This window comes from Guillardia theta (assembly GCF_000315625.1).
Source record: "Guillardia theta CCMP2712 unplaced genomic scaffold GUITHscaffold_50, whole genome shotgun sequence".
Classification (NCBI taxonomy): domain Eukaryota; class Cryptophyceae; order Pyrenomonadales; family Geminigeraceae; genus Guillardia; species Guillardia theta.
In genome coordinates, this window is record NW_005434624.1 from 444,492 (window position 1) to 462,696 (window position 18,205).

The following is an 18,205-nucleotide window of genomic DNA, read 5'->3' on the forward strand; positions in this document are numbered from 1 at the left end:
ACCTTTCCCTTTTCGTTCCGCCTTCCCCTCCCAAAATCTTTTGTTTTGCACTCTCCTTCCCCCTGTCCTTTTCCATACTGGTTTCCTTCTTTCCCCCCCCCCCCCCCCCCTCCCCTCGCTCTTCCCCTCCTCCTCCCCCTCCCCTCGCTCTTCCCCTCCGCCCTCTCAGCTCTTCTCCCTCTCCGCTCACAGATGACCGCAGGGAGTTTATCCTCCCAGTCTCATCAGCCTCGGCGAGATGTTCGAGTACAACAAGACAGCGCGAGGATGCGACAACAGGCGGGCACTGAAGGTAATGAGGCCCTGCCGCCGCCGCCGCCGCCGCTGCTCACCCTCCTCCCTCCTCCCTGCTGCTGCTCCTCCTCTTCCTCTTCCTCCCTCCTGCTCCCTGCTCCCTCCTCTGCTCATTGTTTTTGTTTGCAGATGTACGGGAGCGCAATGAGTGCTGTAACATCAAACTACTCCGAGCAACGAGCGTTGACAAATATCAACGCTATCAGGACCAAAGAAAACATCGATCGAGGTGAACATCTAAGAACGTGAGTTTTGCAATGTTGACATCATACAAGATACATGGGACGCCAAGACGAATCACATGAAGAAAGGTGATGTGTTCAATCATCGTCATCACTCTCCTTTCCTTACATGCTTTTCAGAACTCTCGCGGATCTTGAAGTTGACGGACTGATATCAGCACCTCGGGATGCATCTCAACATGAGATCAGAGTGAGAAGGCTCGACCAGCTCGCTGATTTCCTCCTGAACACCATCATCGTGCTCATCATAATCAATGACGACGACAATGTCCAACATCAACACTATCATCACAAGAACCACAAACACAACCACAAACACAAATATCATCTCTATCATCAACAACATCACAAAAACTTGCAGACATATTTTTCACACCTGTAGATAGCAAGCATCCCTTCTGTTTCACGTTTGAGCACATTGTGCAAAAATAGTAAAAGAATCAAGACGCTTCGAAAGGCTGACAAGGGCAAGAACCTCGAACGAGACTGACAGGCATCAATGAACGCTGCGATCAGAGGAGACAGGGTGGTATGAATCTCTCCCGACGGTAAGTTGGCCGCCTGCCCCATCTCACAGCCTGCATGTCAAACAAACTTCTCACTCACCGCATGCTGGTGGAGGGTCTCCAAAGAACTGCGAGCTTCCGTGTAGTTCTGTCGATCAACCAAAGGGGCAGACTTGTCATACGTTGCAACCCCTCCACAACCTCCTGCCTCCTGCCTCCTGCCTCCTGCCCCGCCCCCGCCCCCGCCCCCCTGCTCCCTCTGATCGCTAACCCTCACCTCAAGAATGATCTGAATGATACAGTCTGACAACATGGCTTGAGCCACTCCAGCTTGATCCTCAATCACATCAGCTACAGCGCCTTGGGAAGAAGCTGCAGCCGCAAGTCACTTCCCTCCATCCTTCCCGCCACCCTCCTCACCCTCCTCACCCTCCTCACCCTCCTCACCCTCCCCTCCCTCCCCTCCCTCCACTCGCTCTCCCTCCTCACATCTCGCTGATCGCCGCTGCAGAATCGTCATCAACCAGTGCAACGAGTCGCTGGCAGCGCTGTAATCCCCAGCTTCAATCCTGAGTCCATGTCACTTTCACGTCTCCTCCGTACCTTGACCTTGTCTCAACCTCCCTCCCCCCTTGACCACCTCAGCCTCCCTTCCCTGATAAGTCTCTACCTGCTCTTTGTACCTTGTTTCATCTTCCTCCTCCCTCCCTTCTCTCCCATCCTCCTCTTCCTCCCTCCCCTTCCCTTTCTCCTTTTCTTCGGCACGAGTTTTCTTGCTCACCGACTCTGGATTGATTTTCGGATCAAACTCTCAGACAGGAAGGGCGACTGAGTTTCGACGAGCTGAGCAGCTTTCTCCAGGTAGATAGCAGCATCGCAAGTCTGCGAGCAAGTGGCATCAGTTCGGCAACCATGAAACGAGAGGCAGGCAGGCAGGCAGGCAGGCAGGCAGGGAAGAAGAAGAGTTTTTCACAAAGTTCTCACCTCTCCGATATCGTACAGGTGCTGGCCCATCTCAGCATACAGCGAGCTCGCAAGTCCGAACTTCTCATGCTGCATGTAGACGCTGATAGCGCACAGGTAGCAGTTGATGGCTTCGGGCAGCAGCTAGCAACCGCCCGGTCACTTGATGCACCACCAGCCTCGTCCCAACAACCTCTCGGAAAGTCTTATCGTCCTCCGAGTTGATTTTCTTTGCCTCCTCTCTCCACAGCAGCTTCACTTCCTCATCAGCATCCCGACAACTCAGCCCGCGCTCCTTTGCTCACCTCCCCTGCTTGCACCTCCAAGTTCGCAGCCTTCAACGGACTCTCCAGCGCTCGTTGGCAATGGGCCGCTGACATGCAGCATATTGCTGACGGCAGGAGGTGCTCAGATGGCAGCATGTTGCATCAGCATCGACAACACCTGCATGGGGAGCGTTTCCTTCCCTCCGCAGCGCCCCGGCAAGCTCCAAGAGCTCTTCCGTGGCTCCCTGTAAGGTGTTAAGGAGGCATGGTCGGAGCTGAGCGCATTCTCACATTGTAGTCTATCTTCTTGAAAAGTCTCTGTCAACAACAGATCTCGTCAATCCAAGTTATTCGATCATTACAACACGAAGTCACGCTCGATTGCGAGCGACAACACGAAGCTCAGCTTTGATCTTTTGATAAGGACACATGTTCCACCAAGACCGTACAGATCAACTCACACCTGGCACAAGGAATCATCATCATCATCATCTCCATCATCATCATCCATCATCATCATCATCATCATCATCATCATCTCCATCTCCATATCCATCTCTATCTCTATCTCTATCTCCATCATCACTACAAGCGTCATATCTCTGCCAATCGCTTCTGCCATGTCGAATCGTCTGACCTTATGGATGTTCTGTTGTATCTTATGCAGCTCCTCATCGAACTTCGCCACCTCCATCGTCTCCCATTTCACTGCGGCATTCTTGATCCCACCCCCTCTACCTCTACCCCGTCAAGAATGACCCCCACCCCTTCCATTCCCCTAGTTGACAAGGTAAAATCTCGACATTCTCCCTCTCTGATTACAGAGTACCCCCGCATTTAACAATTGTATTCTTTGTGGGATCATACCCCTCTATTGCGCCATACTTGGAGGGGTATTGTTTTCGTACCCTTGATTTCTGGTACCCCTCAGTTAACAGTTATTGAACCGGGTGGTGTGTCCGACCTGAGCCACGTCCGCTATGCAGGGAGGCGCTTGATGCAGTCCTGAGCCCCCGCCTGCATCAACCGCTGGCGCTCGATCCTTCCCCTCCTTCCTGTCTCCTCCTCCTCCTCCTCCTCCTCCTTCTCCCTGCTACCTCCATTCCCTCCCCTACTCGTTGCCTCCTCGACTTCCTGGTACTGGCTCTTCAATCGCCTTGGTTGGTCTGACACCTTGCGGCCTTGTTGAAGTGCTGTTGTCGATCTTCCCTCACTCGCTTCTGCCTGTCTGAAGTATTGACATGTCCTACTCCGTGCATGACGCTCGAGACGTCGTGAAGAACCTCCGAGCATGCCTCAGCGCCCTCAGCCTGAAGGCACCGAGCCCTGGGTCCTACGAAGGCTCGGGCTCCTCCTCGAGCATCTGCACCATTGGGCTGATGCTGAATGGATGTGTCATAGACAACATGATGCCCGGAAGCTCCTCGTTCCTGATAGGAAAGATCAGGCCGGGAGACGTGATCGAGTCGGTGGACGGGAAGGAAGCTCGCCCCGAGAACGTGGTGGAGCTGATACGAGGAAGCGACGTCCCTGGAAGTAAGGTGGAGCTGAAGCTGAGGAGCTCCGACCGATCCTTCAAGGAGCTCCACGTCCCGCGCGAGATCAGGTCGAACGTCCTGAAGCAGCGCGACCTCTTCATGACGCTGGGTGAGTTCTTGCCGTCGAGGGCTCGCAATGACTGACTTGGATGCAGATGAGATGAGGGGGGTGGCTTCCTCTCAGATCCTCGAGCAGCGGGGGAAGAAGAAGCCGGACGACAACCTGATCAAGGCGCTCAACCGCTTCGTCGACAGCAGCACCGGAGCCATCGAGGGCCTGACGTCAGTTGGCAACGCGCAGCTGCTGAGAGAGATGGAGCTCCGCGACCATATCGACAAGGTCAAGGCCGTGACCCGTCAGTACCTCGACCGCCTCGACTCGGCGCTCGCTAATCTGGCGTTCAGTGAGACTGAGGAGGGAGGAAACGAGGAGGGGAAGGAGGGAGGGAAGGAGGGAGGGGATGCAGGAGGAGCAACCCACCAGCAGAACGGCAGCAAGAGCGACAAAAGGTTCGAGTCCCTTCTTCACAGGTGCAACGAGCTCGAAGCTCGCCTGTCGGATCGAGACGCTGCCCTCCAGCTCCAGCAGCAGACGCACGCGACCGCCATGCTGCGATTGCAGGCAGAGATCCAGAGCTTGCAGGACCAGCTGGCCTTCGCACAGGCGCAGGGGAAGGAAGTGACGCCAGCGCAGCCCGATGACGTCACCCTCTCAGGGCAGCTGAGCAGAGCGAAGACGAAGATGGCGAAGCTGGAGGCTGAGCTGACGGTCGCTAAGAGCACGATGCAGTCCAAGAACGCAGCGATCACAGAGGCGCGCATGGAGGCGCAGGCGGCGCATGACGCCAGCAGGGCGGACAAGGAGGCGCTGAAAGTCTGCAGAGAGAACCTGGAGCGAGCAAATGCGGAGCTGAAGAGCCTGCAGAGGAACGTGAACCTCCTGTCGCAGAAGCAGGGGGTGACGGAGAGCGTCGCAGCGACAGCGGACGTCTCGACCCTCAAGGTTGAGATCGCTCGGCTGACGCAGGAGGTTGTAGCGCAGACGGCCAAAGCAGCGCAGGCGGAGAAAGCAGCAGAGCAGGCGAAAGAGGAGGCGAGAATCCTCCTTCGCAAGAGGCAGGCCGATCAGAGCGCGATAGCCCAGGTGGAGGCGGACGTGATGGCGGCAACGAGGGCGTTGGCGATGCAGGAGCACGGAGACGCTGCGAACCCTACGAGCGAGGAATTGGCCAAGGAAGAGGCGAACCTCGGAGATCAGCACGCTGAGGAGGATCCGAGCCAGAACCCGAACCCTGAGAGGCACAAGTATGAAGCAGCGATCATCAAGATCGGCAGCCTTCAGCAGAAGGTGCAATCTCAATCCCCGTCCTGCTCCCTCTCCTTCCCCTTCCGTCCTCCTCCGTCTCCTTCTCCTTCCGTCTCCCCCCCCACCCCCCTCCTTCTCCCTTCTCTGTCCCTCTTGTTTTTCTCTTCTTTGTTTGGCTCTTCCAATCCTTCTTCCCTGCGGTTCTTTCCCCCCAACCATCTCGCTGCTCCTGTAAGTCCTGGCTGACGGGGCGGGCAGGTGGCAGAGCTTCAGGGTGTCATCAAGAGCTACCAGAAGGACGGGAAGACTGGAATCCTTGAGATGCAGACGGCAGCGAGGTCGGCGACAGAGGCGAAGCAGGAGCTGGAGTCGGAGAAGAAGAGGAGGAACGAGGAGAGGACGCAGCTCACTGCCAAGATGCAGACGCAGCGAGAGGAGCTGGAGAACAAGGTGCTGATGACGGAGAAGGCGAGAGTGAAGCTGCAGGAGCTGCTCGCCAAGAAAGAGGCGCAGCTGGAGAGGGTGACGGAGGAGGCGCGCAAGGCAGCCACAACGATGAAGGAGGAGATGCAGAACATGCAGGCTCGGCATGAGCAGGCATGGCAGAGGACGGCAGATGCAGTCGACAGGCTGGAGAAGGACACGACCGAGGCTAAGGAGGAGAGAGACGCTGCAGTGAAAGCGAGGAAGGATCAAGAGAATTATGTGAAGTCCATGGAGGAGGAGGTGAAGCAGATGAAGGAGCGACTCGAGCAGGAGACGAAGAGAGCGTCGGATGCTGTAGAAGGTGAGATCATACTTGGAGGAGCAGGCAAAATTTCTGACGTCTCGTGCAGCTGCCAACAAGGAAGCGAAGCAGGAGATCGACAAGAAGGAGCAGGAGTGCAAAGACCGTATCCTCCACCTCGAGACCGACAACGCCCTCAAGCTCAAGGCCATGCAGGAGCAGTTGCGAGCGGCGCACGACAGCGTGACGGATTCGTACGCCATGGTAGCACAGGCGCAGGCGAAATGCTTGGAGGAGGTGGAGAAGGCGAGGGAGAGGGAGGGAGCTGCGAGGAAGGAGGCGAGGGAGGCGCAAGACGCTCAGCAGCAGGAGTTGAAGAAGCTGCAGCGGCACCTGGCAGGAGTGACGGGGGTGAAGGAGGCAGAAGTGGAGCGAATGAGCACGAGGATCGCGACTCTGGAGATGACGATCAAGACGAGGAACGCGGAATCAGTTGCCATGCAGCTCGAGATCGAGCGGCTGAACCAGCAGACGGAGCAGGAGCGGCAGAGGAGGGAGGCGATGGAGCAGGACTACCAGCACGCCATGAAACGACTGTCAAAGAGCGACGAGGCGATCGCCCGGGCTGAGGCTCGAGCAAGGGAGGCGGTGGAGAGAGGGCAGGAGAGAGAGCGAGAGATTATCCGCTCGATGCAGGATGAGATCAAGGAGGATGGCCTCCTCGAGGTGCGTTAAGATGTTCCCATACACTCTCTTCCTCCTCCTTTCTCACCTTTTCTATTTTCTCTCCTCTCCTAGACCTGCCTTCTCCTCCCCTCCTCTTCTTGCTTCGTTTCTCCTCTCCCCTCTCTTACATCTACCAACCCCTTCCAGTCCTCCCCCACCATACTGGCCGTTGCATGATCGCTGCGCCAGGTTCGGCTGGACGAGACGTCGAGAGAGGTCGAGCGGCTCAAGAAGGTCAACGCGGAGCTGCGGGAGAGGCTCGAGGAGGCGCCAGGAACGAAACTGGAGGCAGAGGCCGCGGCCCTCCGCGCGCAGGTGGAGACGCAGGAGAAAGACCTTGAGCAGACCCGCACGCAGCTGAAGGAGCTGAGGGAGGCGGAGAAGAAACGCTCTGAGAGGATGCTCTCGGCGCTTGGACAGGTTCCTTCCTCCTCCACTGACATGAAGTTTCTCTCTTGCCCTTCCCTTACTGCCCTTACTGCCCCTCGTGCTCTTCCTGCTCCTCCCCCATCCTGCATATCACTTCCACTCTTACTACCTCTGCTCGCACTCTCCTCATCCTCCTCTTCCAGGGCTCTGAGAGCGGGCTCGCCAAGGACCTGAACGAGCTGCTGAGCATGAAGCTGGAGAAGAGCTCCTTCGACTCGGCGCTGAGGGAGGCGCAGGAGGACGCGGCAGCTGCTCGTCTTGCCCTAGAGGACGCGAACGTTCTGCACGAGCAGCACCTGGCGATGGTGCACGCGGCAGCAGCAAAGCGGGAGGGAGAGCTGGAGGCGGAGAAGGGGGAGCTGCAAGGAGAAATCGACAGGCTGATGAAGAGCCTTGAGGAGAAGTCGGGCGAGCTTGCAGCTGCTGAGGAGAGAGCAAACAAGGTGTGTTCTGCATGCCGCATTGACAACATCCTCGCTTCTTCAAATGCTCACCGCTCTTTCCTCTCCCAACTCCTTCCTCCTCTTCCTCCCCTCTTCTCTCCCTCCTTCTTTCCCTCCCTTGCGACGTCTTACAGTGCCTCAGGCTGAAAACCAGCTGTCACTCCTGCGGTCAAGGATCGCGAGCCTCGAGGAAGACCTCAAGAAGGAGCAGCAGAGGAGGAGGGACGAGATCGACGAGCTCCACCGGTCGAAGGAGCTCGCGGTCGAAGAGCTGGAGGCCCGTCAGCGGGAGCTTACCGACGCAGTGGAGGAGGTGAAGGAGCAAGGATGAGAGCGGTGCCGTCTGACAGGCAGCTGCAGTGGAAGGGGGTTGCGGAGAGAGGAGACTATGGGACTGTTAAGCAGCTTCGGGAGGACCTGGACCAGCTCCGAGAGGTCGGTTCCTCCTGTTGCTTGTTGTGACTATCCATCCTTGTTGCTCCTTGCTCTCCCTCGATCTCCTTCCGTCCCCTCACATGCCTCCTTCTCTCCCTCTACTCCCCCCGTCCTTTTCTGCTTCCTCTCTTCTCGAGACCCTCGTTGCTCATGATTCTCTACAGACGGCGGAAGAGGAGGTGGCGAACTTGACCATCCGCCTTCAAGATCTTGAATCTGCCAGAAGGAAAGAGGTCTCCTCTTTCTCTCACTTCTGCTCCTTTTGCTTTTGTACCTACGCTCTCTAGATCTCACGATCGTCTCTCCTCTTGTCTTGATCTTTCAGCTGTCCTGATCTCCATGTTGTAGGTCGGCAAGCTACAGGCTTCCCTCACAGCCAAGCAGAACGAGATGAGCGCTACAACGACGAAACGTCAGTCTCTATCCTTCTCTTGCCGCATTGTAACCCTCAGGCCCCAGTGAAGCAGCAGGTGGACAGTTTAGAGCAGCGGGCCAAGGAGAAGGAGGCAAGCAGCGCGAGAGGAGAGGAGGGGGAGTGACAAGCTGAGCAGAACGCGAATCGACAACTTCAGCGTCAGGTCGCGACCTACGAGTCAGCACTGACCGAAGCAAATTCAGAGATCGAGGCACTAAGGGATAAGGTGCCCCCAACACCCATCAGCGCCACCACCGTTCCCTCCTCCCCTCCCTTCCTTCCTCCTGCCTTTCCGCCCTCCTCACATTCCCGTCAGGTTTCGAAGCTACAGAAGGAGGTGGGTGAAGCCGAGGTCGACATGCTCAAGAAGGACCGCGAAGTACCGCCTGTCCCTCCCCTTCCCTCTTCTGATAAGTGTCGCAGCTCCGCAGCCTTCATGGCGATGCAGCGGCGGCGCAGAAGGAGGTTTGACGTGTTTGACCCCTAGAGCGACTTGACTGATCGATATCCTCAGGTTCTGGAGGAGCTAGCGAAGGAGGTGGGAGGAACGCCTCCCATAGAAGCAGGGATCTCAACCGGCAACACGAAGAAGTCCAAGGGGGGAGGGTGGCTGGGCCTGAAGGGCAAATGAACTGAAGGGTCAGTAGAACGCGGCCAAGCTAGATAGAAGGCAATCTTTTATGGACCAGAGTAGGGCGTTAATTGTACAGCTGTAGTGATCAGTGAGTAGCATCCTTCTCAGCTTTCGTGAAGTCCTTCAGTTGCTGTGAACACACGAGAATCATTCTTGTTCAAACTCGCTCCTCAATCCCTCACCTTGGCCTCATCGTTGACCCCCTTGAGAATGTTCTTAATCTCCTCATCGTATTTCTTCACATCATTGTACTGCCATGACGTCAGTTCAAACCTTACAGAATTGAGAAATTCATGTTACCAGCACGCCAGAGTCAAACTGCTTCAGGGCCTTGATTTCAGCATCGTCCTTGCTCTTCAGGAATGGAGTGAAGGCAGCGATGACGGCATGGGCGTTTTCCTTCTCGAAAGCTTCATCGAGCTTCATGGACCTGGTGAGCTTGTTGACGGCTGGGAGGATGTTCTTGATGGAGTCGCTCTCCTTCTCTGCCATGTCGGATCTTCCCGCGCTGCCCGCAACAAAGAGGACGGCGCAGATACCCAGAACCATCACTGCCAAGACTGCAGCGACCTGAATGCTCCTGATGAGCAGAGCTTTCTCGAGAGAAACCAGCACATACCTGGCGGAGGCTGTTGGATCCATTGTTAACCGAGACAGGAGACACGCGCTGCAACAAGCTTGCTGTCAGATCCAGAAGTTTCTGTTATTTTCCTTGTTGCTGAAACTCGACAACATCCTTGCAACGAGCCCTATGGTGGGCGGATTTCCATCCCCTCAACAAACAAGGACTACTTGAAAGGCATCATCATTGTCTTCTTTCTCTTCCTCCCTTTCCACCTCTCGACTCGCTTCTGTCTCATTGCCTACCTCAACTTCACTCTCTGCCTCTCCCCTCTCTCCTTTTCACTCAGTCTCAGTTGTCCCTCAGTCTAACATCCCCCTTCCTCTGTTTCTGCTTGCTTTCCTTTCCTTCCCTTCTCTCCCTCCCTGTGCTCCATCCATCTCGATTCCTCTCTCTTCCCCTCCTTCCTCCAATCCTCCGCCCTTCACTTTACCTGCATGTTCTATTTCCGGAGGCGCACAACTTGACTCATCACTTATCACCCCACCCCTCTAATCTCTACATCCTCAAAGTCTACATCACCCCACCCCTACCTGTCAATTCAGCTTCAAACTTGAAACTTGAATCACTTTAAATCCATGATTTAATCGATTGAATTTTGCAACCGTTGAACCGATCCACCGGCACACTGGCGGCTCAGTTGTGGATCGCCGGCCACCAATCACCCGCCGTCGGAAGGCCTTTCATTCGGGTGATAGGCCCATGGTGCGCCAGGGCCCGCCTTGCGAGATCGGCTTACTGATGCCTTTCTGCTCCATCTTCTTGTCGAAGGCTGCCAAGGCGCCGCTGACAGCGGAGTGGGATGGCTGCGCTGGATTTTGCTGCCTCCTCTTTTTTCCTAGTGTTTTATTGAGGCGGGTTTGTTGGATTGATCTTACGGTCCTCTGTTGTTTGCTCCGGTTTGCCGGGTTTTCTTTTCCTGCCGCAGTGCGGCGGGGGGGCCTGCCGCTGCACGGACTAGTTAAGTGAAGGTATCAGTTAAGTTGGAGGGACAGCAGCAGGCAGCGGTCGGAGGCTTGCGCCGGCCACTTTCGCTGAGGCAAACGCAGCCCGGGCCGGGGCCGGCGGGCCGCCCGGCGGCATTTGACAATTACTACGGTTGCTGAGCCACACTCAGGTACCTAGGTACCGTACGGCCGTTCAGAGGGGCTGCGGGCCCTGCTAACCTGCGGCCCACTGCGGCAGCAGAGTCGCTCTGCAACTCCAAGGCATCAGATCTGAAAGACACGGTGAAGCTAGGTTGTCACGTCATGAATTTATTGCTCTGGTGAAAAATGGATCGCAAGTTACATGTCACAATCACTCCGTTCAGTAAGCCTTGTGTTGTATGAAGGAAGTTTTCACTTCCTTCTCTATCGTGTCGGCGAACAGCTTTGCCATGTTTGTTTCCGTCACATTCGAGAAGTCAAGAGTGGAGATCTCTTCGGCGCCAGCACGCGTCAGGTAGTTGTTGACAACTGCGATCATCTTGTCTGTGCACGAGTTGATCTTGATGAAGTAAACCTTACACTGAAGGTGCTTGACGAGCTGCAAGACTTGTTGCTCCATTACATGTCCTGCCGGGTCTCCTGATGGAAAGTGATCCTCCAAGTCATGATACTGTCTCCCATGGCAAGGCGCGTCGGCTATCAGAAACAGGTACCGAGCATTCTCCTGCCACGTCAGCCCGCAAGCCTGCTGTAGTCCCCCGCAGATGTCTTCCGGGCCGTCGCTTCCTCCGGATGCCGTCTGATTCCCCACTATCGTTTGAATGTGCGAGATCTCTTGCGTGAAGTCACAGACGGCGATGCCTGGGTTGTCGTACCCGCCGCTCGCAAGATAATCGCGATATGCCACAAACGACATCTTGACAGTGCTTCTCTTGCTGCAAGATCTCACAAACTCTTCGATGTTGGCAGCAATCTGCAGGACCTTCTCCTTGCAGCTCGTGATCCAACTTGCCATGCTTCCAGTGCAGTCCATGACAAAGCAGATCTCGACAGATTTCGAAGTCGATGCCATGAGGGATACAGAGTCGCGAGAGATGTCGAGAAACACTTGTCTTGCTTTGTCAAAGATGCCTGCTTCCACAAACTTGACTGCCTTCATGGATCTCTTGTGCCTCTCCATTCCTTGCACGTGCTTGTCCTCAAGCTCTCGGTACCTCTGGCTCAGCTGATTCTCGCGTTTCATCTTGAGGTACGGCCACCATTCCAACCCCTTGGACTCCTTCTCGAGGTATGTCGCGTCCAGGTGCTTAAGGTCGTCTTCCAACAGAATGATCTTGGCGCTTCCGGGATCGTCTTGTCGGCACGTTCGCCCGTAGATCTGCTTTGCTTCTGATTCATCTTCAGGCAGAAACGTGACGACGATATGCACCCCGCCGTATTTGACAAGAGCTTTATCGTAGCAGGCGAAGTCAGTTCCCCTCCCATAAGACCTCGTCATCAAGGTAACGGCGAATGGCCGCGTGGCATTCAGGATGATCGTCTGACGGTCGGAGGATCTGAGAGCATCGGAGAGCTTCTCGAAGCCTTTGTACTGATGCAACTTAGACTTCTCGTTCTTCAACTTTCTTGCAAACATCTCCATGGCCGCATGATCTTTGAAGATGACGATGGTCGCTCTTCCTTGCTCGAGCATTCTTTCAACCTCCTTCCTCACCCGCACAAAGAACTTGTCGTAATCTTCCACCACAACCTCCAGCTCCTCGTGCTGCACTTTCTGTTTGTTGAATGTGGACGGCAGGAACGTCTTGTGCTCGAATTGATACTTGCGTAGCAGCTTGTTCTGCGCGTCGGACAGACAGTCGAGGGTGCCTGTCATACCCAGACAGAAAGAATAACACTTGGGGATCTGCGAGTAGAGCAGTTCTCCGCAAACAGGGGAGATCTGCAAGACTGGTTTCACCTGGTCGATGTTAAGATCCTTCTGTTCGCAACAGTACAAGTAGGTGAAGGATGTGATGTAGCCAAGAGTCATAGAGTAGTTGGGCACACCACTTAGAATGTCGATGTATGCTATTCGTTGACGAGTCTTGTCCACGAAATAGTCAGGGTAACCTTCCAGGTTCGGCTTGGAGCTGACAGGAAAGAGAGAAACGGATTTGAGCATCTTCTGCAGCTCAATCTCGACAAAGTCGCGAGTCAGAGCAGGGAACATTGACAGAAGCCTCTTCGTCTCGGGGAGCGACAACAACTCTTTGATGCAGCTTGCATGGTTCCTCAGCCGATGACGGTTGCTCCACACAAAACTGAGGAGCGCGAAGCTTGCCTCCGTCTTGTTGCCCGGGGGCTCAAGATCTTGTTGAGGACGGTAGAGGTTGCCGTAGCATCCTTCCCCGAAGAACACGTCTACCTCGTCCATCAGCAGCACTGACGGCCTTGTGTCTGCCTCAACCGCCATCGCCGATTCAATCTTCCCATGTCTGCGGCCATCGAGAAAGTCCTGGAAGTGCCTCCTGACGTTGGGAAAAGAGTCAGGGAAGATCTCATCACGCATGATCTTGAGCGACAGCTGGTCAAAGTCCGAGTAGGAGATGAACTGTTTGACTTGCAGCTCCTTGAAAACCGCGGCGAACGCCTGCATGTCTCGTTTGGATAGGTAACGGCTGTAGCAGACCACGTCAACGCGGAACCCGAGCTGAGCGAGGACGATAGCAGTGAAGCCGAGAGCAACAGACTTGCCCTCCCCCGTGTTGATCTGGATGAGATGGTTCTTCATGTAGTCTCGATCCACTCCCAGCAGTCGAAGGATCCCGAGGATCTGAGTGCTGTGCGGCTGACGAACTTTGCTCTTCTCGACTCCCACCTGACTCACAGGGATCGAGAGGAACGTCCAGTGCCCGCAGATCAGCCCCAGCAGTTGGCCGAGGTCCTGAGGAGCTCTAGAAAGGCACCGGGCGTAGGGCTTGAGCTTATCAGACACGAGTCGAATCCTCTCAATCACATCGGCCTTCTTGCGCTCGTAGTCTTGCCGGTCGCTTATGATGGCGTTGATGATCAAGTCATAGGTCGACTTGTACTCATCGTAGCAACGCTGCAGCAGCTTTCTGTTGACGTCTTCGGGCTCTGACCGCATCTTCATGAGAGCTTCCATGAAACCCACCCCTGCCGCCTTTTCGTTGAACATCTCGATGCTGAACATCTCAAACTGAGGGAACGTTGACAAGATCGACTGAGCGATCCGAGCGATCCCGTTGGGCAGGTCGGAGTCGCAGTATCGCTTCAGTGCCACGCCAACCTTGTAGTTGTCGGGGCTGTGCATGTGATCTAGCAGCTCCCTAGTCACGCACAACTTGAACGACTCAAGCAGGCCGAGCTCCACCGAGACTCCGAAGCTCTTGATCAAGAGCCTTGAGATGGTTTCCTCGACCTTCGACGCCATTGCAGAGTCCTCGGAGTACTGCAGCATGTGTCGAACTTTGCAGATGTTGATGCTGATCTCCTTCTGCGCCTTCTCTTTCACCTGCTCCTTAGTCAAGGCCAGCTCGTGGAACTTGGGTTGGAGGGCCGAGTAGGCATGCCAGAAGGAAGTCAGCTGCTGGAAGTCAAGGTAGTATTGATCCGAGATGTCTCGATCGATCTCCTCCATCACCAGTCTCTCCATCTCCTTCATCCAGCCAGACACGATCTCACTGATCCCGCTCACATCTACCTTGCAATGTGATGCCAGTCCGTTGCGAAGGTTGATCAACATGTCGTATCGGTCGATCAGCTGGACAAACTGCTTTGTTTGGATGAAGTTGTAGATCTCAGGTTGTGTTTGTACCATTTGCAGACCTTTAGCAATCATCGGCATCTGATCTTTGTACACCTGTGACTCCGAACCTTCAAGGTCTCGCAGCTCGTTCAGGTACTGGACGAGCTTGTCTTGATCTTCGCGATTATGGTTGGCGAGCACAATGACAAGCTCAGAGATCTGACGGCAAAGTGATGCTCTCTTCTTCGCTCTCAACTTCTCTTGCGCCTTCATCTGTACCTTACGGAAAGTCTCCTCAACCTCGCCAACTCTCTCATAGTAGTCATCTCCCAGTGATTTGAACATGCGCAAAAAGTCTCTCAGCTCTGACACAACACTCTCCGGATAGCCGAGGTCCAGCAGCTCGTAAAGCTTGTTGACGTTGAAGTTGAAAGAAGTCAAGACCTCGAACATTTCCTCGATCACGCTGCTTGCGTTCTCTATCGACATCAGAAGCTTCGCAAACTTGTGATGGGTGATCTTTCTCTGCATGTCGAGCTCTTTCATGTGCCGCTTCGCATCTTCCTCAAGGTCTCTCAGCATGTTCATCTTGTTCCTCTCGATTTCACTCTGCGCAGACTTGGCGTGCGACACTGCCAACTTCATTCTGGTCAACTTGTTCTCGGGTCCATATCGCAGCTTCTGCTCCAACCGCTGCGAGAGAAAATGAGGGCTGGAGCGAGTGATGTCAACAGCCAGTTCAGACATTCCGTGACGAACGTCATCAGCAAAGATCTTCAAGTCTTCCATGATGGTTTGTCGAGTATCGTTGATGACACACATCTCCACAAACGTCTCTAGGAATTCATTTGCTTGGCTTGCCTTCTGCTCTTGAAGACTTTCATCCTTTTCCTGAAGGTCTCCCAAGATTTGACCGACTTGAGCGATGAGTTCAGTTTCGAAACCAAAGCTCGTCAAGCTCGCAAATTCATCGAGAGTCGGCGGAGCTTGCAAGATCTGCTTGTAGTGCCTCATAGCCGAGGTGTACATTGACTCCCTCAGCTGGTTCATTAGGTTGTCAAACTTGGCCACTATCTGCCTGCATTCAGCATCAAGTTTGCTACAGAATTGTTTTGCCTCCTCAATGAGAGCAGAAACGATAGTGCTCTTCTCGATCTCGAGCTTCTTCAACTTCAGCTGAACTCCAGGCAAGTCAGCCTTGAGGCTTATTGTTTCCCTCAGCCTCTCATGCTCTGGCACTGAAGCGATCAGCAGATCCTCAGCTGACTTCCCTTTCGCAATCTCAGCGGCGAACGACTGCATGCTGTTTCTCGTTCGCTCCAGGAAGGCCTTGTAGGAGTCGGAAAGCTCTCTGAGACCTTCCTCTGCAAAAGCTCGACCCCTGACTGCCACCAAGAACTCGTTGATTTCATTCAGACGCGCGTCCATAGCGCTGCTGTCCGTGTCTTGTAACTTCCTCATGGCGTCAGAGAGCTGAGAAGTTGAGCTTGCATCGAAGCCGAGCCCGCTCAGACCCGCTAGCTCCTCGACAAGGACTGGAGTCGTCAGGTTTTTGAGAATCGTCATGTACGCCGAGTCGATGACGTCAGCAGCTTGCTTGTCAAGGGAAGCTAGTCCATGGGTGACTCGATCCTCTGCCTCTCTCTTCTCTCTCTCCTTTCCTTCCAAGAACCTTTTGGCTGCATTCAAGACGTCCTTCAAGCAGTCGTCCCTTTCAACCTCCAAATATTTCTCTAGAGTTCGCGCCTCTTTGAAACTGTCGTACCTCCGAACGCTCTTCCATGATGCCTCGTAACTCTCGTGCTCTGTCAGCACTTGCAGCAGGAGGGCAAGTGGATTCTCGCTTGAGAGAGTGTTGGCAGCAGTACAAGCGATGTCTTGTTGTTGTCTGTCCTTGAACTCCTCGTGAATCTTACGAATGTCTCGCGCACTACTATTGATTTTGAGTCCCACTGCAGTCTCATACACCTCCCTGTAAACGGCCTGCAGTTGTTTTGACTTGACATCGTAACTCTCAGGATGATCTTTCTGCAAACTTTCTAAAGTTTCCCATACATCGAAAGTTTGAAAAAAGCTCACCTGCGGGCAAACGAGCGATCAGGTTGAAGAGAGAGAGAAAAGAAGCAAGTCACTTACTGAGGGTGTAGCAGAGACGTCGATTTCCCCCTCACATAGAGACTCGAAGTTGTGCTGCACTGTCTGCCGAGCATCTGTCTCTAGCTTCTGCAGACTTTCATCGAACCTCTGGCACAAGACTGTTCTCTTGCTGATGTGAACAACTTCTGTGAAGAGCAGGACTATTGCCTCCTCATACTTCCTGATTGTCTCTCCAAGCGAGCATTGGTCGCCATACAGGTACCTGTCATTCGAGGCTCGCTCTGAAAGGAGGAGGTTTGCTCTTGCAAAGGCGTTTGCGAACTGTTGGACTTCTTCGATGGTGGAGTATTGCCGCAACAGCCCCTCCATACCTTGTTGCACATCGCAGTGAAAGAAGCTCTCAGGGTCTGACTGGGCAAGCTGGTGCATCTTCTTGTTGAAGTACGAGGAGCATGACGCAAAGACGTTTTTCAGCTCAAGGTTCTCTCTCCTTTGCTCCCTCCCCTCCTCGTCTCTGATTTCCTTGGAGCATTTGTCGAGCCTGCTTTCAATGTCCAGATCCGGCACCAAGGTGTCGAGACTCTCCGCGTCTCTAAGCAGGGTCAGGTGATCTCTCAGAGTCTTTCTGCCCTCACTCGTCAAGTCCGATGCCTTGGACCTTATGATGACCTCCCACTGCGTGATGACATCTTTGACCATCTCGACGATCTTGCTGTAGTTCATCTCTACCTCTTGGTTCCTGATGACCCTCAGGCTCTGAAACGTGTAGAGCAACTGCTGGACCTGACTGAAATCGCCTTCTCTCATGGCGACTGCAATGTCTTCGGAGGTCACCTGGGCGATCTTTGACACGAGGAGCATGTCTCTGTCTGTCAGAGGCGTCTGGAACGAGCGCTCACTCGCGCGGATGGGTGCGATCGAGCCCAGCAGAGATATGAGCTGGGCTCGAGTGATGCCCTCGGGGTTGCGATCAAGGGGGTCGTAGATTTGAATCAGATCCTCGTTGCCCTCCATCGACAGCCCGTGACCGTTGAGGAACTTAATCACGCTGGCCCTCACGAAGGAGATCGGGAACTCGTCGACATTGGAGGCCTTGGACACGCACCAGAGAATGCTGTGAAAGTGTTGTTGGATCCTCTTCTCCTCTCCTCCAAACAGCTTCTTCAGGATGCTGATGGTGTTCTGGATGCTGGAGCCTCGGCCGGTATCGATCGAGTGCGCGTCAAGAACACAGATCATCGTTATGCCGTTTTCCTTAGAGGCCTCCAAGAGCTTCGAGAGGTTCACCGCGTTGGATATGTTGACCTCCGGCCCGTTAGTGTCGTCAAACCCTGGGGCATCCCATAGCAGCAAAGCGCTTTCCGTCATGCTGATGGGGCGAAGAACTTCAGTCTGCGACTGACCCAGGACGTGACCGATGTCTGTCACCGCGTCAAGGGGACCTCCCTCGCTCACTCCGACGACGCAGAGAGAGTTGGGCTTGAGATGCTTGCCCTCGCATTCTTCCCTCGTGACCCTTCTCAGCTGGCATCCAGCAAGGCTGTTGGTCAACGTGCTCTTACCACTACCAGTCACGCCAAGTATCACAACGTTGCGTTTCCCATGCGCGCTGACGTTCTCGTCGATGGTTCCACCGCAAGATATCAAGTCATGGATCTTGGAGATGCTGCCGCGAATCTCTGCCTTGTCGCAGTGCCTCAGCATCCCTCCTGCTCCTTGAACTGCAGTTTGTGACCAAGGGTCCGAGGACTCTAACAGGAGTCCTTCTGTCTGCACAACCGTGTGTGGAGGGTTGTCTTGATTGATCAAATCCAGATGCTCATGGGTTTCATCGGCCTGCATGAAGTCTTCGGGCATGATAAAAGTGTTTGCCTCTGGGGTT

The 18,205-nt window shown here is 54.5% G+C and overlaps 4 protein-coding genes across 4 annotated transcripts; 1 reads left to right on the top strand and 3 right to left on the bottom strand.

The window, feature by feature from the left end:
- Positions 1 to 597: 597 nt before the first annotated feature.
- On the bottom strand, positions 598 to 3,000 carry GUITHDRAFT_153459 (hypothetical protein). Its single transcript, XM_005829778.1, has 13 exons — positions 2,909 to 3,000; positions 2,563 to 2,589; positions 2,450 to 2,516; positions 2,311 to 2,396; positions 2,199 to 2,258; positions 2,027 to 2,149; positions 1,824 to 1,924; positions 1,532 to 1,611; positions 1,320 to 1,414; positions 1,143 to 1,190; positions 1,012 to 1,097; positions 913 to 934; positions 598 to 759 (listed from the first exon to the last, which is right to left on the bottom strand). Exons 1-13 carry the CDS (start codon positions 2,963 to 2,965, stop codon positions 691 to 693), a joined length of 921 nt encoding a protein of 306 aa, XP_005829835.1. The 5' UTR covers positions 2,966 to 3,000; the 3' UTR covers positions 598 to 690.
- A 4,370-nt stretch (positions 3,001 to 7,370) lies between these two features.
- GUITHDRAFT_153460 (hypothetical protein) lies at positions 7,371 to 9,083 on the top strand. The gene is made up of 10 exons (XM_005829779.1): positions 7,371 to 7,440; positions 7,583 to 7,753; positions 7,801 to 7,875; positions 8,040 to 8,108; positions 8,224 to 8,287; positions 8,335 to 8,381; positions 8,427 to 8,516; positions 8,607 to 8,669; positions 8,714 to 8,755; positions 8,805 to 9,083. Exons 1-10 carry the CDS (start codon positions 7,381 to 7,383, stop codon positions 8,919 to 8,921), a joined length of 798 nt encoding a protein of 265 aa, XP_005829836.1. The 5' UTR covers positions 7,371 to 7,380; the 3' UTR covers positions 8,922 to 9,083.
- Positions 9,084 to 11,010: 1,927 nt separating this feature from the next.
- GUITHDRAFT_49443 (hypothetical protein) lies at positions 11,011 to 11,550 on the bottom strand (the record flags this gene model as incomplete). The annotated part of the gene is made up of 1 exon (XM_005829780.1): positions 11,011 to 11,550. A coding segment is annotated over one exon (540 nt), but the record flags the coding sequence as incomplete, so codon positions are not given.
- Positions 11,551 to 11,814: 264 nt separating this feature from the next.
- GUITHDRAFT_73630 (hypothetical protein) lies at positions 11,815 to 12,351 on the bottom strand (the record flags this gene model as incomplete). Its single annotated transcript, XM_005829781.1, has 1 exon — positions 11,815 to 12,351. A coding segment is annotated over one exon (537 nt), but the record flags the coding sequence as incomplete, so codon positions are not given.
- Positions 12,352 to 18,205: the final 5,854 nt, after the last annotated feature.

Coding starts and splice junctions, on each gene's coding strand:
- GUITHDRAFT_153460 (XM_005829779.1), top strand. CDS start 7,381: ATGAAGAGCCTTGAGGAGAAGTCGGGCGAGCTTGCAGCTGCTGAGGAG. Junction 7,441..7,582: donor CTGAGGAGAGAGCAAACAAG/GTGTGTTCTGCA, acceptor ACAGTGCCTCAG/GCTGAAAACCAGCTGTCACT. Junction 8,670..8,713: donor TGCTCAAGAAGGACCGCGAA/GTACCGCCTGTC, acceptor TAAGTGTCGCAG/CTCCGCAGCCTTCATGGCGA.
- GUITHDRAFT_153459 (XM_005829778.1), bottom strand. CDS start 2,965: ATGGAGGTGGCGAAGTTCGATGAGGAGCTGCATAAGATACAACAGAAC. Junction 2,590..2,908: donor TACAACAGAACATCCATAAG/GTCAGACGATTC, acceptor TGTTGTTGACAG/AGACTTTTCAAGAAGATAGA. Junction 1,191..1,319: donor TCATTCAGATCATTCTTGAG/GTGAGGGTTAGC, acceptor GTTGATCGACAG/AACTACACGGAAGCTCGCAG.